The sequence below is a fragment of the Schistocerca nitens genome, chromosome 5, assembly GCF_023898315.1.
Source record: "Schistocerca nitens isolate TAMUIC-IGC-003100 chromosome 5, iqSchNite1.1, whole genome shotgun sequence".
In the NCBI taxonomy this organism is placed as follows: domain Eukaryota; kingdom Metazoa; phylum Arthropoda; class Insecta; order Orthoptera; family Acrididae; genus Schistocerca; species Schistocerca nitens.
This window is the reverse complement of record NC_064618.1, coordinates 153,354,625-153,370,842: the sequence shown is the minus strand read 5'-3', so window position 1 is coordinate 153,370,842 and position 16,218 is coordinate 153,354,625. Positions and strand designations below refer to the sequence as shown.

Sequence of the window (16,218 nt, the reverse complement as noted above, 5' to 3'; positions counted from 1 at the left end):
CTGTTCTAAACCACAAAAGACCTAAAAGGATCCCATGGAATGGACAAGTGACTAAAACACATATCAGTTGTAATGTACTTAAAGCACAAATATAAAACAACCATTGTTTGTTTACTCAAAAGAAAAAAAAGAAAAAGATGAGTTACATAGTTTAATGGGTTATACTATTAAGAGACATTAAGTTGTGGTCTATTCAAGTCTGCAGTTTCTAGGTTAGGGATGCATTTATTAATAATATTCCATCTTCAGTCATTATTTTGGTTCTGTAATTATTGCCTGTTTCCACAGATTGTATAGGCAGTTATATTATTTACAGATATTAAGTCACGGTCTCTTCTAGTCTGCAAAATACTTAGTTAGAGGAACATTTATTAACAATATTCCACCTTCAGTCCCAATTTTTATTTTCTAATTACTGTCCCACTCCTACAACTCCATTTTCAAGGATTGTATAGACATAATGGCTATTACATCTGCTATAGTTTTCCATATAACAGTAACAGAATAAACAGCTGTCAACTTCAACAAGGAAACTGTCTCAGATGAGGTTAATGAGAGAAATACTAGAGAAATGAGAGTGATAAGGCATTGTAACATATACCTGTGTTTGACCACATAAAATTCATCTTCTGCATTTGTGAAAAACTTCCACATTTGTACTTCCATTGTGAATAATTTAATACTTTCCTGACAGTACTACATGACTCAGGTGATGCATACTTAACCTATGTTACACTGATATGACAGAGTACCAAATTTCATTTTATTTCCATTTACAGATTGTGGAAGTAAAATAAAAAATACAAAAAATGCTTAGAGAAGGGGCTGTTAACAATTTTAGTTTTACATTCTTACATATTATACACAAGATAAGACTTTTTTATTAACATACAGTATGATTCAAAACACTCATTAGAATTTACTGCTTTCACTGCTATGTATATAATGTACACTTTCTGAAATTCTATCATAGTAATAACTTCATATTATTCTAGTTATGCACCAAATGAAATGAAATGAAACTGAAAGTGACACTGAGTATGATCTGAGGGTTGGTGGGAGGGTGAGGGGTGGGGGGGGGGGGGGGGGCAGATGGTAGGAGGTAGGTAGTGAAATGGAGACAGGAGGATGTATTTATGATCAGGACAGGGATAAGAAAATTGTATTCATTTCTTCTTGTCATTCTGTTGTTTCAAGAGACAGTAATCTGTTGTATTCATTATCTGTCTGTCCATTGAGTATGCCAGTGGGTTGGAACATCTTTTGTCTGTTTCTAGTGCCTCTATTATAATGATGTCACATTGGGGAAGACCTTTATAGATGTCTGGAAGGCTGTGTTTGCTGTCAAAGGTGAGTTGCCATTGCAAATTTATGTTGCACATTTAAATGTAGAGCTGACAAGTTCATTACAGTATATGGCAAATGATGAGCCTGCTTCACATGTGTAAAAACTGAGCCAGTCTGAACATGTTATCCTGAAATACCTGGTTGCTTACGTTTATGACGTTCGTTGCAATCGTGAGGAAAGACAAGCTTTATTTTATCATTTCTGTAATAGCTCATTTAGTGTCATACCTTTTGAACTGAGTGACATTCCAATGAATGGACAGTTTCTTACAGATTTTCACATGCCGTTGTGTTACAGAGGATATAATTATTTATAAATGAGTTTGTTTTCCATTATGTTCTGTTATGTGGTGTTCTGATGTGAAAAAGTTATGTAAATATTTTTAAAAAAATGGAGTTGAGCCATGCACACATTGCAATAGGTTTCTGCCCCTCAGTAAACCTCTCTGCTCAGCAAATCCTAGCAATATGTTGATCAGCATCTTGCCACAGGGAGCATAGTTGCAAATTGAGTTGGTCTAACCGCATGCATACATCCTCCTGGCCCCACATTTTGCCTGCCATTCTGTACAGTAACCAGTGTCGCTCACTGAGGAGAGAAGTTTGGTTTGTCACATTGTGGGTGGCAGTGGAAAATGTGTGACTACCATATCTGAAAGACTTTTCCCTCTGTCTTCTTGCTTGTGGGCTTGCATCTTCAGAGTTGACACAGTTCTCATTTCTACACACACACACACACACAAACACTCGCAAACACAACTCACACACACATGACCAGTCTCTGGCAGATGGAGAGACTGTAGTTGTGTGCAAGAGTTGCATTTGTGTGTGTGTGTGTGGGGGGGGGGGGGGGGGGTCTATTTTTGACACAGGCCTTGTTGGCCGAAAGTTATTTTGTGACAGTCTTTTTATTGTGCCTATCTACAACTCAGCATCTCTGCTATATGGTGAGTTGCAACTCTCCTTTCACAATATTGTTACATTGCATCCTGGATTTTCCATTGTCGGATTTAAAACTTAGATATGCAAAGCAAAATAATGATCATAATGATAATAATAATTTTTGAAAGCAATAATTTGAAGTGTATCTCTTGTTAAATAGTTCTCTGTTTATTCAAATGCTAAGGCAAATAAATGTGTAAAATATCTTTCATCCACTCAGCACCTTACCACCAACAGCTCCATGGTCCCTGCCATTTCAGGAATACTGAAATATTTAATGGTTTTAGTGTTGTTTCATTTCTATTTTCTTCCTCTTTCATGTTTTCAAGGAGGTGACCAACTGTGGATGGTGTATACGCATGGAGTTTAATCACCAAACTCATGCTATGCCATTAGGTGTTCACTGTCCTATTGTGTAATGAAATTAGAATTATATTTTAATACCTTCAGACACTACCGGGTGTTGATATATATCAACGGGGACAGGTGAAAATGTGTGCCCCGACCAGGACTCGAACCCGGGATCTCCTGCTTACATGGCAGATGCTCTATCCATCTGAGCCACCAAGGGCACAGAGGATAGCGCAACTACAGGGACTACCTCGCGCACACCTCCCGTGAGACCCACATTCTCACCTTGTATGTCCACACACTACATTCGTAGTGTCCCACCCCAACACACTCATTGCTTGAGGAAGACATTTTTACCAAGTCCCGTAAGAGTTCAGGGAATATGTGTGCATCCGCACAGAAGAAGGAGATCATGGCCGGTGTTGCCAGAACTATGTACTTATACGGATATGGTGTCTGTTTTCTTTTGGACATGTCTGAAAGAACAGGCACCATATCCGTATAAGTACATATTATGTAATGGGTCATACTTTGTAAATCTTCTTTTTACTTTTGTAATTTTGACTACAGAACCAATGGTAGTTTTATATTTCTATGTTATACTGGTATATATTTGAGACTCACATAAAAGTAACTGCACAGTCAAAACTGTGCGATGGTGTATGGCAGATTGTTATCATTGAGAAAACAACACAGTGTTGCCAGCACGAGGTTATTAAATATTTTCATGGAACAGTGTGTGTTTCTGAAGCAATACATTTGCAGCATAACTCTGTATGGCAATGAAACGTGGACTGTGTAAGCATCGTAGAATAAGAAACTGGAGGCAATGAAAATGTGATGCTTAAGAAAGTGTTAAAGACTAGGTTAATGCGGTGACTATCACTAGAATTCAGCACCATTTCCAGATTACTCAGAAACTAAGGGTTTTCCAGCATAAGTTCCTCTTTTGTCTGCATGCCCTTAGGGGCAGCTTAGCAGTTTGTGTCAAAAACAAATCAGTATAAAGATGGAAGTAATATGAAGTTAGTGCCATTCTATACATACTATGTGTGTGTTTATCTACAGTACATTTATTAACAGTGATATGTGTGTGTATTGTACGAAAAACTCACTCGTTCAACCAGTGATGAACTTTATTGAATGTGGTCACAGGAGAAACAGAGAAGAAATATAACTCTCCTGAGACTACAATTTGTAAGGCAATCTGCCAGGAACAGTACATTCAAGCAATCCTGTAACTAGCAATAAAAGCTAGGCATAGAAGATACAAAAACATTAAAAAAGTGTAAATCAAAGATTGAACAAAACCAAAACACACAAACACTGAAGAGCCAAAGAAACTGTACAACTGCCTAATCTAGTGTAGGGCCACTGCTAGCACACAGAAGTGCCGCAACACGATGTGACATGGACTTGCCTAAAGTGTGAAGTAGTGCTGGAGGGAATTGACACCATGAATCCTGCATGGCTGTCCATAAATCCATAGGAGTACAAGGGGGAGTGGGGGGTTGTCTCTTCTGAACAGCACATTGCAAGGAATCCCAGATATACTCAATAATATGCATGGCTGGGGAGCTTGGTGGCCAATGTAAGTGTTTAAACTCACAGGGGTGTTTCTGGAGTCACTCTGTAGCAATTCTAGACGTGTGGGGTGTCGCATTGTCCTGCTGGAATTGCCAAGTTCTGTCGGAATGCACACTGGACATGAATGGCTGCAGGTGATCAGACAGAATGCTACCAGTCAGAGTCGTATCTAGACGTATCAGGGGTCCCATATAACTTCAAATGAACATGCCCCACATCATTACAGAGCCTCCACCAGCTTGAACAGTCCCCTGATGACATGCTGGGTCCATGGGTTCATGAGGTTGTCTCCATACCCGTACATGTCCATCCACTCGATATATAATTTGAAATGGCAACATGTTTCCAGTCACCATGTTGACAGGTCCAGGCGAGGTAAAGCTTTGTGTCTTGCAGTCATCAAGGGTACACGAGTGGGCCTTCGGCTCCAAAAGCCCATATTGATGAAGTTTTGTTGAACGGTTCAAATGCTGACACTTGCTGATGGCCCAGCATTGAAATCTGTGACAATTTGTGAAGAGTTGCAATTCTGTCACGCTGAATGATTCTCTTCGGTCATAGTTTGTCCTGTTCTTGGGGGATCTTTTTCCGGCCACAGCGATGTCGAAGATCTAATTTTTTACCGGGTTCCTGATATTCACGGTGCACTCATGAAATGGTCATATGGGAAAAGCACCTCTTCATCGCTACCTCGGAGATGATTGTGCACTAACTGTAACTCCATGTTCAAATTCACTTGCATCTTGATAACCTGCCACTGTAGCAGCAGTAACAATTATGCCACACACTTGTTGTCTTATATACGTGTTGCCGACCGCATCACCATATTCTGCCTGTTTACATATCTCTGTATTATACACATGCCTATACCAGTTTTCTTTGGCACTCACCGTTAATACAACTACCTATCCTTATCCACATCTCAATATGAGTCATGCACTTTAAAATTACGACAGGTTATGGCCACAGTACTTTAACATTATGAGTGTGAGAGTTAAACGGTACACTAAGTGTCAGAAATACCTTATGTTCTACAACAGTCAATGAAGGAGAAGACAATTCTGAATGATGGAACCATCTATGAAAATTGATTGCCTGCATAGCAATAACTATTTTGCATTGTTGATCTGTATTCATTCACTGATACAGCATTGAGAGGCAAGAGATATCTTGGAACACAGCTTTGGAACATGTTATGATGAACTGGATGCAAAAAAAAAAAAGGAACAAAAATGAGAGAGCCTTGTCCATCATTTTCACGCTGGTCAAAGACAGCTATCTAGAGACAACTGGTACTCTTAAACTAGCAAAGAAAGTGTGAGAGAAGCTCAAGAAGATACACTGCAATGGCATACTCGACACTATATACAAGAAGAGAGACTTGGTAAATCTGAAGATGGAAGAAGATATGACTATGTGATGAAGATGCTAGCTGCCAACGGATTAGTATAGCGGGGGTGCTTCACATTTGATGACGAAACATGCTTCTTGGGCTGCCTCTGAAGAAGAATGAAGGGCGCATTGCAAGTTTAGAATGAGATGAAGATGGATTGACCACTGACATTGTCAACAACAGGTTACAAGGTTACAAGAGAAATCTCTCTCTCTCTCTCTCTCTCTCACTCACTCTCTCTCTCTCTCTCTCTCTCTCTCTCTCTCTCTCTCTCTCTCTGTGTGTGTGTGTGTGTGTGTGTGTGTGTGTGTGTGTTGTCAGATATATCCAACAAAATGGGCACCACACATACATATAGTAATATCTATGAGCATAGATGGCTCTTGACCTGTCAGATGATAGAATGGACACCACACATATATCTATGAGCATGCACACTACACCCAAACTCCTATGGAACTCACAAAAAAGATGCGAACAAAGGGTTGATGGACATTGGATGCAACAAGAGTGTGACAAGTTGAGAATTTGGGTAAGATCGAAAGCATGTCTGGATGGCTGAGGTGGTTAAGGTGACTGCTAGTGTAAAGCAGGAAATCTCCAAATTCAAGTCCCAATCCAGCACAAATTTTCACTTGCCATGACTGAATTTACTCCAGCACCTAATTGCGCGTGATGTCTTCATTTCTCTTAAAAACTCATATAAGAGAAGTGCCTGAAACCAGATTCCAAATCCACCAAAAGTCGTGAAGAAGCCAAAGCATATGCATCACAACGTAGAAGTCAGAAACAACATAAGTTTGTCAGGATCCATAACAAACATCACAAACAAAACCAAGATGATGAAAATAACACACTCATCAGAACCAGACTCTCTTCCTCCTACGGTGAAGTGGACCACATCGCCAGAGAGTGCCCACAGTTCTGTGTAAAAGAAGCTAGGGCTGTGATGAGCAAGCAGAATTTTCCCACGAACCCACACGAGTGCAAGCTCAATAGTGCTTAAAGTGAGACATACATTGAAAACTGACCAAGTGCAAGTGCGAAGGACAATGATGGAAATAGTGGCTATGGCAATGTCCAAACATGGTGGAGATGCTAATGGAAAGGTGTTGGTTCTGTATTCAGGAGCATCACATCATATGACTAGTCTCAAGAGATACTACAGGACTTAGAGATGGCTAACTTTAGAGAAGTGAAATTGGCTCATGGGGAGATTACTATAGTGACTGGTAAGAGAAGAGTTGTCATGAAAGCAGTAAAATCATGTCATCGTAAGTCAATCCAATTTAAAATGTGCTTCTGGTGAAAGAACTTCATGGGAACTTGTCAGTTAAACAGATGGGCAAGAAAGGAATGTGTATTAGATTCAAAAACAGTGACATTAGTGTGCCTATTGGTCACACGGAAGTACTGAAAGGGCGATGATAAAGCAGTGATTTCTATTTAGTGCACTGTAAATATTACAAAGTGAATAATAGTACAGTGATGCCCCAGAGCCACAAAAACCATGAACAAGTGGAAAATGAATCAACAGCCAGACAGGCACAAGTTTTTAGGCACCACAGACTTGGACACAGAGAACCTTTACCCAAATCCTGTGGATGACTAGGTATGAAGAAAAACGTGTAGTGTGTGTGTGCAAGGAAATGCGCAGAGACAGCTTTTCAAACCAAGCCATGTTACAAGTAAAAATATTCTAGAACTGGTATATAAGATGTAGGTTATATTACACAGACTTCCTTGGGTGGAGCACATTATTATGCTACTTACTTGGATAAATCAAGAGTGAAAGTGTTAAAGCAGAAAACTGATGTGTCTGAGTCTTTATAGGAGTTTAAGGTACATGCAAAGTTTCCAATAGGAGAATGAGACCAGAGACATCAACAGCAAATTCAAAGAGTTGTTCAATGAAGAGGGCATATTACATCAGAAAAGCACAGTTTACTCCAGCGTGAGGTATTCCAAGGTGGTGTGCCCAACACATGCTACATCTGAAATACACGCCCAACAAGATTACTTGCTGCAAAAATCCCATATGAAGTCTGGAAGCAGAAAGAACTTGTTAAAGAAGATTTGAAAACACTCAGAGTGTTTGGCTACGCAGCCTGGACAAGCGTATCGAAATCTGATAAACTCGGGGACTGAGCATAAGAATGTGTGTACCTTTTGGAGTGGAAGCAGGATCAAAATAATGTCATCTGTAGAGCTTTGGACAGAGAAAAATCCTTTTGAGAAGATATGTCATTTTTGACAAGAGAGTATCCCCTCTGAAGGCTACAGTAAGCAAAGAAATGTGTCTTCCTGGGGAAGTAAACATGAAGCAGAGTACAATAGCTGAGCCACAAAGCAATGAGGTGAAACCAGACAGCATGTATGCAGTGCGGTTCAGCTTTTCAGCTCTATCAACAGACCTCCAAGGAATGCAGAACCAGTAGCAGATAATGCAGCTCAGTCAACAGCTGTTCAAGGAGATGGGGGGGGGGGGGGGGGCAATCTGGGGTCAGAGAAATAGACAGATACAACTTAGAAGACCATGTAGTTACCAGCAGTGCAGACAATGATGTGTGTGACGAGTGCGATACAGTGTTGGAGAGTGAAATTTACAATGCAAATAGTGAAGTAGGATTACGACAGTCTTGATGTCTGATGAAACCAAAAAACTGTCATTTGTGTATCTCTGTCCGCAGCCCGTGGTCTTGCGGTAGCGTTCTCGCTTCCTGCGCACGGGGTCCCGGGTTCGATTCCCGGCGGGGTCAGGGATTTTCTCTGCCTCGTGATGACTGGGTGTTGTGTGTTCATCATCATTTCATCTTCATTGACTCGCAAGTCGCCGAAGTGGCGTCAACTAAAAAGGACTTGCAATACGGTGGCTGAACTTCCCCGCATGGGGCCTCCCGGCCAACAATGCCATACGATCATTTCATTCATTTATTGTGTATCTCTGCATGTTTTTTTAGCTACCATGTTTCAAATGAATCCATCTGATTCAGCATCAGTAGACGAGGCTTTAGCGTCAGTTCACAGAGACGAATGGTGTGGTACCATGGAGTCAAGAATGAGTAGCGTAAAATGCTACAGTACATGGCAACTTGTCAGTTGGTCATGTTACAGGTAATAACTGGATATTTACAACAAAGCAGAATTGAGAAGGTGATATTACTCAGTTAAAGCTAGGATAGTATCTCTGGTTTATAGCAAGGTATTTGGTGTAGATTATTGGAAAAGCTACAGCCCAGTGATGAGACCAAGAAGCTTGAGGATTCTAATGACAATTACAGTACTATGAGGATTGGAAATTAAACACTGTAGTTTATAGATTGCTTATTTGATTAGCAATCAATACACAGAGCAACCAACATTGTTTTCAGTGTGGGGAATAAAATGTGAATAATTAAGAAGAGTTTGTATGAGCTTCACTGGGCGAATAAGGACTGAAATGATTTTTTTCTGCTTTGTGATGATAAAGATAGGTTTGAAACACTGTGGAAAGGTCCCCTGGTGTACTCTTCTCTGGTAATTTGGTCTTTGGGGTTAATGTTAATGGTGCTGCAATAGGTGAGGACGAGGGGATTGTATCATTCAAGAATATTTTGAAATCTCACATTAACAATAAAGAAATGGATGACATGTTTTTATTCTCAGACTTGAGACTGAACGGTCTCAAGGGCAGATGAAATTAAACCAACTAGAAACATTCCGAAAATGCTAAGAGAATTTAAAATGTACGACTGCAAGGGTGCAGCTAAACTACAGAATGACAACTGTTTTGGTGAAGACGATAATGAAATACCTATCGACCAAAAATTGCACCAAAAGGCAGTGGATCGTTTGGTATGTATCTCCAGATGTACTCAACTTGATGTTATATTTATTGGAAGAATGTTGGGGCAACCAATTCTAAATCAAATGTTTCTCATTGGGACATAGTAAAAAGGGTGTTTTGTTACCTGCAGCAAAGTACAGATTTCAGTTTATGTATCAGTCAGTTGTTCTGAAACTTATGCATTCAGTGATGCTGACTGGACAAATTATTCAGCTAATAGTAAATCACTAACAGGGTACACGATTTTGTAAGCAGGAGCAGCACTCATAGGGAAGAGTAAAAAGCACTCCACTGTAATGGCCTCCACAGTACATCCTGAATGCATGCCACGTTTGAAACATATGTGGAGATGGAATGGTTTGTATATTTTCTAAATGAAATGAAGTGATCTGAATTTGACATCTTGGATATTTGGGAATCCAGCCGGATATTCACGTCGTTCTCGCACGATATTTCAACAGTGTGCCTCGCTGTCTTCTTCAGGTGCTACCTTAGACTGGTCCTTGGGTCGATCGAGTCCAGTATTTACGCCTGGAAGGAGCTGGGTATTCCGTCTTCGGTCCGCGCCGAGTCGAGTGTTCCCTCTGTGGTCCGCACCCACCAGACTCGGCTTCAATGGGCCCCTCCAGTCGCGGATGTTCCGACTGCCGTCCGTGCCTGTTTTGGCCGTCCCCAATAGTTGTGGACGACAACTGAGGTGTGTCAGACCCGATCTAAGATGCTGGCTACTCTGTCTCATGACTTACTATGATTTCCACTTCCGTTTCATGCTGGGCGCTCCATAATCGGTCGCGCTGTGTCGTGTGTTCTGTCTGCACTCTCTCTGGTCACTGGTGCTCCGATTGCCGTCAGCGCCCAGCCTGGCTGTCTTCTGAAGTCGAGTTCATGATCTGGGGTGTGTCAAATCTGGTCTCTAATGTCCGACACATCTGAATTTGTTCAACTGCTCCTCCAGGTAAACGTTGACAAACATAGGTGCCACTAAGATAACCAAGAAAAATGGTGTGTCAGAAAGTACCAAACATTTCTGGGTCAGTCAGACTGTCAGGCAGACTGTCTTAGATGGCTTTCTTAAGTGTGTGTCAACTGATGACAATATAGCAGACTTTCAACTAAAGATCTCAGCAGTATTAAAACCGAGAGATTCGGAGACTTGTGAGGACTGAAGGAAGTGTTACTTCCCGCTGGACTACCTGCCACTTTAGTTTTGTTTGATTTGTGTTCTTAGGTTTAGTACTGGAATTTAGCAGTGTAAAACTATTAAGTTATTCTCTTCAGATGTCCTCGGAGGAGAAGTGTGGCAATTCCATTTGATTAATGCAGTGACAATCATTTGAATTCAGCACTGTTTCTAGAGCACTCAGAAACCATGGGATTTCCAGCTGATATATCACTTTCTGTTTGTGCTCATTGGGACAGCTTAATAGTTCGTCTCAAAAATACCTCAATGTAATGGCGATAATATGATATTAGGGCCTTTCTATAAACTGTAAGTGTATTTATCTGCAATACATTTATTAACAGTGGTGATACGAGTGTTATAAATCAACCACCTATCATCATTCATGTCTTAATGCACATCGGGCACTTTCAAATTCCAACATAAATATGAAATTAAGAGATACTAGAAGATAAAATACGGAAACAAATTTACAGGATTATTGCTGTAAGAAAAGACAAGTTAATGAGACATGTTAAGCATTCCATGATAAGTTAACTGTTGTGAGCAATAGAAAGGAAAAATTGTAGAACAGACATAGACAATACGTTGACCAGAGTAAATACATGATGGGTATAAAATGTATTTGGAGATGAAACTTTAGCATACTTCAAAAATTGTATAAAACCAATCAAAGCACAAATTACATATGAAAGATGAGAGAGCTTTTAATACATTGTTGGCTTCAGACCCTGTGTTATCTAGAGAGAGAGAGATAATGATATTTCATATCTGCAGCTGTTTTTCTCAGTTAAAGGAGTTACCATAAACATTTTCTTTTCTAATCTTAGGTAAATTTAAAAAGAAGTATACACAAGACAGCAAAACCCAACATTATTAATTTCAGTTCCAACTGTTATAAAAACTTCCCGACATGATGTGCTCTTCTTGGGAGTTTCTGAAATATTCATTTTCCATGGGAAAATTTCCACTCACATAAGCAATAAATTTATCAGTTTTTCTGTATACAGCCTACTAAAAGTTAAATCCATCAATTTAGTACTTTTCATTAACACAAGGACTTGCACTTAATAAAAAAGTTTTACCAAAATACTTTCTCACACAATTACAGTGCCTTAGTGTCTCTCAGAGACAGTGGTTTGTGTGTGTGTGTGTGTGTGTGTGTGTGTGTGTGTGTGTGTATGTCCTCCATATGGTGAGTGGCCATCTTTCCTTTTCATAACAATGTTGTCAAAAATGTTCTAACAGTGACATGATACATTGTTCCTGAAATTTTGATGCTGCTCCCAGATTCTATCCTCATTACATAGCTTTTGATAAACATGCAGCCATAGGTTTAATAGCAACACACAAATAGTTGGGGAGGTCCTCCAAAGACGAAGTGATATGAGCACAAAGATCTGTTAACGTAAGTACAGTAAAATCGACAACATTGTACATCAAATTTAATGCCCCCCCCCCCCCCCCCCCCCCATCTATAATTTTCCTTTAAAATATATAACAACATAAAAGCCTGTCAAAATTGTGTCCTCAAATTCCGTCATGTCCTATAACCAAAATTAGCTTTTGTCGTGGCGTAATGTTTGTAGATGAATGTCATTAGAAGTCACACTAAGCGAATTTCAACTCCAGAGATAAGGCGCTAAAAGACACATCATTTTTCATGTAGAACTCTATGGTTCCTGTTGATGACAGATGTGCAGTTACTATTTATCTCTGCAGTTAATCTACCATTGTCCACCACAATGTAAATTACCAAGTACTTAACTAAACTCTTCACATTGCAATATAATAACATCAGTAAACATCTGTGCAGCCTACAGTATCCTGTTCTTGGATCTATTAAGTAAAACAGAGTTCTCAATGCAAGACCAGCTAAAAAATATAGATATATCACATTTAACACTGAAAGGACATGCAGTAACTTTCTGTCGGATTCCCCAAACTTCATTCTTCTCCTCAATAAACCACACATAGACACTTAGTAAAATATGAATGATAATTTAATCTGTCAGTACATTGCTTTCTTGACCATACAGTGAATAATGCTTGCAAAGATACTGCATAAATTTTGTGAAATGTTCTCACAGAAGAATGCATTTACTTGTTTTGAGCAAAGCAAACTTGCTGATCACATTACTATCATCAAGTTACGCACCTGTGAAAATAATTTAATTATCTGACATAATTATTTCCAATGAAATTACCAGTTTCAGCCAGCATCAGCAATACTCAGATAAAAAAATACAGGATGGAAGATGCCAGCTGAAACCAGCAATTTCATTGCAAATAAATGTGATTGTGCCAGATAATTAAATCATATTCAAAACAGTCAATCACCTTTGTTTCCAACTTGACAGCAACACTGTTATTTCTTTTAAGTAGCTACATCATATTCTATCAACAAGATAGCTACAATTGACAGTGTGCTTTCCTCAGAGTACAACTGTCTATAGGGTTATTACTAATCAGCCATGGGAGTATTATTCTTGAATTCTTTTTTATTTACATAGCAGATCATACCAAATAAAATTTGGAAGCAGCGAAAGTGCTGGCTGCAGGGTTAAGTATATTACATTACCCGTTCCAATGTTTCTGCTTTCTTAATCCACCATTGCATCTCACTTCAATCTAGTCAGCAGAAATCAACAGAATATTTGCTACAGCATCTCCTCACCGATTTGTGAAATCCCACAATCCTGGGATCAAAATAGCAGCAAGAACTCCACTGTCGAACATAATCAAACTGTTTATGGGGCAGCTGTATGAATCAAGTACGCCGTTCCCACAAAAGCCAAGTTAGTGACAGATGTCTGCTTGAGAACAGTCATTTTCTTATGATGCTATGTGGATAATATGACACTGCTGAAATGACATGGACAATAGCAGATGTTTACAGGCACAGTATGAGGGAATGGCTGCTTCTTGTAGTCAGAAGATAGGAACACAAGGATTACGAGAACTCACGTACCTCTCCCAATTCATTCTTAACCTGTCTCTTCCTCTTTTCTCAGTCAGTTTTTGCATCACCTCTTGCCTGCACTCTTGGAGAAGGCCTACCTTGCTGCCCTCTTGGTATGACTCCGCTCCCTTTCCAGCAAGTTGTAACTATAATCACTGCCATTTTTAAATTGCTTTACATTCAAAATCTGTTACAAGTTAAATCATTATAATTCTCCATTCCACTACACCTAAACTAAACAGTTGTCACCAATTCTATGGGAGTCTCTCCCTTACAGCCTCGCCACCTGTGGATGCCGCAGCTGCAGCGGAAAGCAGGAATTGCCAAAATATGCCAATAACCTTACCCAAGCCTTTACTGACAGACAATATCCTGTCCTGCTCGGCCTTAAACAGATCTCCAATGCCATCTCCTCCAATGACGCCAGTAAAACTGTTAACCAGCCACTGACCAGCTCTCCTCTAATCACCCAGTATCACCCTGGCCTTGAAAACCTGAACCACAACCTTCAGCAATGCTTCCAATACATCTCCCTATGCCCTAAGATGAGAAACATTCTTCCCAAAATTCTACCTGTATCACCCAAAGGAGTTTTTTGCTGCCCACCCAGTCTATGGAATATTCTTGTTCATCCCCATTCCAATCCTGCTCCCAGTCCTGCACCACATGGGTCATTCCCTTGAGGATGACCCAGGTGCAAAACCTGTCCCACACACACATCAAACATCTCTTCCACAGTCCAGCCACAGGCATTTCCTACCCATTAGAAGACAGAAATGAAAGCAGCCATATTAAGCATCAGCTAAGCTGTAATTACTGTGCAGCATTCTATGTGGCCATAACAGGTACCCAACTGTTTACTCACATGAATGTCCAGAACCAAACCATGGAAGACTGCAAACTAGACCATCCAGTTACCAAACATGCTGCACATGACCAAAGTCTCTCAACCTGGCATATGGGTACATTTTGCGTAATGTGTAATTTCTTACCAAATATGTGCTCACTTTGTTACACTACAAAAATGGGTCATTCCATGGCAGACATGTTTTTTTTCCAACAACAAAAAAATAGTTTACCCTGCTTACATTATGTAGCTCAAGTGTCTCTTCAGGGAGACAGCCACAATCAATGACAAAGTCCTCATAGCAATGAATTATTACACAAAGCAAGCATACTAACAGCCATAAAATTAACAATAGCCTCTGTGGATTTCACACTTGTCACTAATCCGCAAGTTGCTTAGCTTACACTCCCTCCATTACTTACCTTAAACACAAATTTATTTATGGGACAAAATAAAAACAATTTAAGAAGTCTTCTTTGTATTTAAAAGTGAAACATTGTGTTTAAAAACAGAATATTATTAAGTACTATTACTGAGCCAGGTACATTGTTTAATTTACATTCCAAATCAGCTCATGGAAATACAACAATTTTACTGTTCCAGACAGCCAGTTTTGCACTCAATATGCGACCTGCACATATCCGTTTTTACTGTGATTGAAAGACTCTGAAACAAACCAGAAGAAGGGGTAAATGGTGTAACAATGATTATCTGTCATAACTGAGGAAGAATTAGTTTAAGTTTTCTACAAATAATTAGATTCCAGCAGGATGAATATATTATAAATATTTCAACACAACACTTTGTTGAACACCCCCAAGTTTCTACTTCAGATATGATTAACTTTATCACATTTTCAACCAAAAGAATAATTACCTGCAATAGTTTCACTTAATAGAACAATGCTGCTTTTCCTCAGAATGCAGCAGCTATGTTTCACTGTCCTCCGATTCATCATTACATCCACTCACTGACTCATTTTCTTCACATTCCTCTTCTTCCATGACTTCCCAGATGCCTTCTTCAAGGAACTTAATGTAGACATCTTTTCCAGATGCTGGTACATAATGACCACCAGAATGCACCATTTTTATCGGATTTAAGTAGTAAGATGTCAGTTCCTCGCTCATTTCTTGTAAAACAGAGGAAAGGTTAACATTACTTATTCGATAAAAGTGAAATTAAGTAATCATTGAACACAATAAAACAATTTTAACAGAGAAAAATTTTAATCCAGCCTTGTTGCAAGGAAAAAAACAATAAGAGTGATGAAAGAGCATAGAAAACTGAAAAATAGTTGAGACTTTCAAATTAACCAAGCCATGGCAGTGAATTTCATTTTTGGCTTGCAGGTCAGAGACCTGTTTAATAGGACAAACACCTAACTTTAAAAAAAGCAAAAATGAAATGCAAAGATTTCTAAAATTTTAGACAGGTAACATTACTTTGGCCCAGCTGTAAATAGTCTGTTGTGGTGCAACAAGTCATATTGTCTTTAAGTAATTTGCTCACATGTGCACTTCTGAAGGCATAAAATGTCTAAAAGAAGGAAATCGTTTCTGTTGCCAGACACCCCATAATGGTCACATAATGAGCAAGAATGCTGTGACATTACACCAAGAGTAGATGTATATGGCCCTCCAGCAAAGGCAGCTGCTATGTGGTAACTTTGCACATGTTGCTTGCCTCACATTCAAGACAAGTTATTTTAACTTATGACACAAAGTCGCACAGGAAACCTACGGCATTTATGTAATACTGAACACATCATTACTGCTTTTCG

General features: G+C 39.5%; 1 protein-coding gene across 1 annotated transcript in view; it reads right to left on the bottom strand.

The window, feature by feature from the left end:
• Positions 1-14,896: 14,896 nt before the first annotated feature.
• LOC126260200 (esterase OVCA2) overlaps positions 14,897-16,218 on the bottom strand; it is a 48,075-nt gene continuing 46,753 nt past the window's right edge. Inside the window, exons 5-6 of the mRNA XM_049957483.1 lie at positions 15,312-15,567; positions 14,897-15,101 (exon numbers count right to left, since the gene is read on the bottom strand). Of these exons, the coding sequence (XP_049813440.1) occupies positions 15,365-15,567 (203 nt within the window). The 3' untranslated portion in view covers positions 14,897-15,101; positions 15,312-15,364. The remainder of the gene's footprint in view (positions 15,102-15,311; positions 15,568-16,218) is intronic.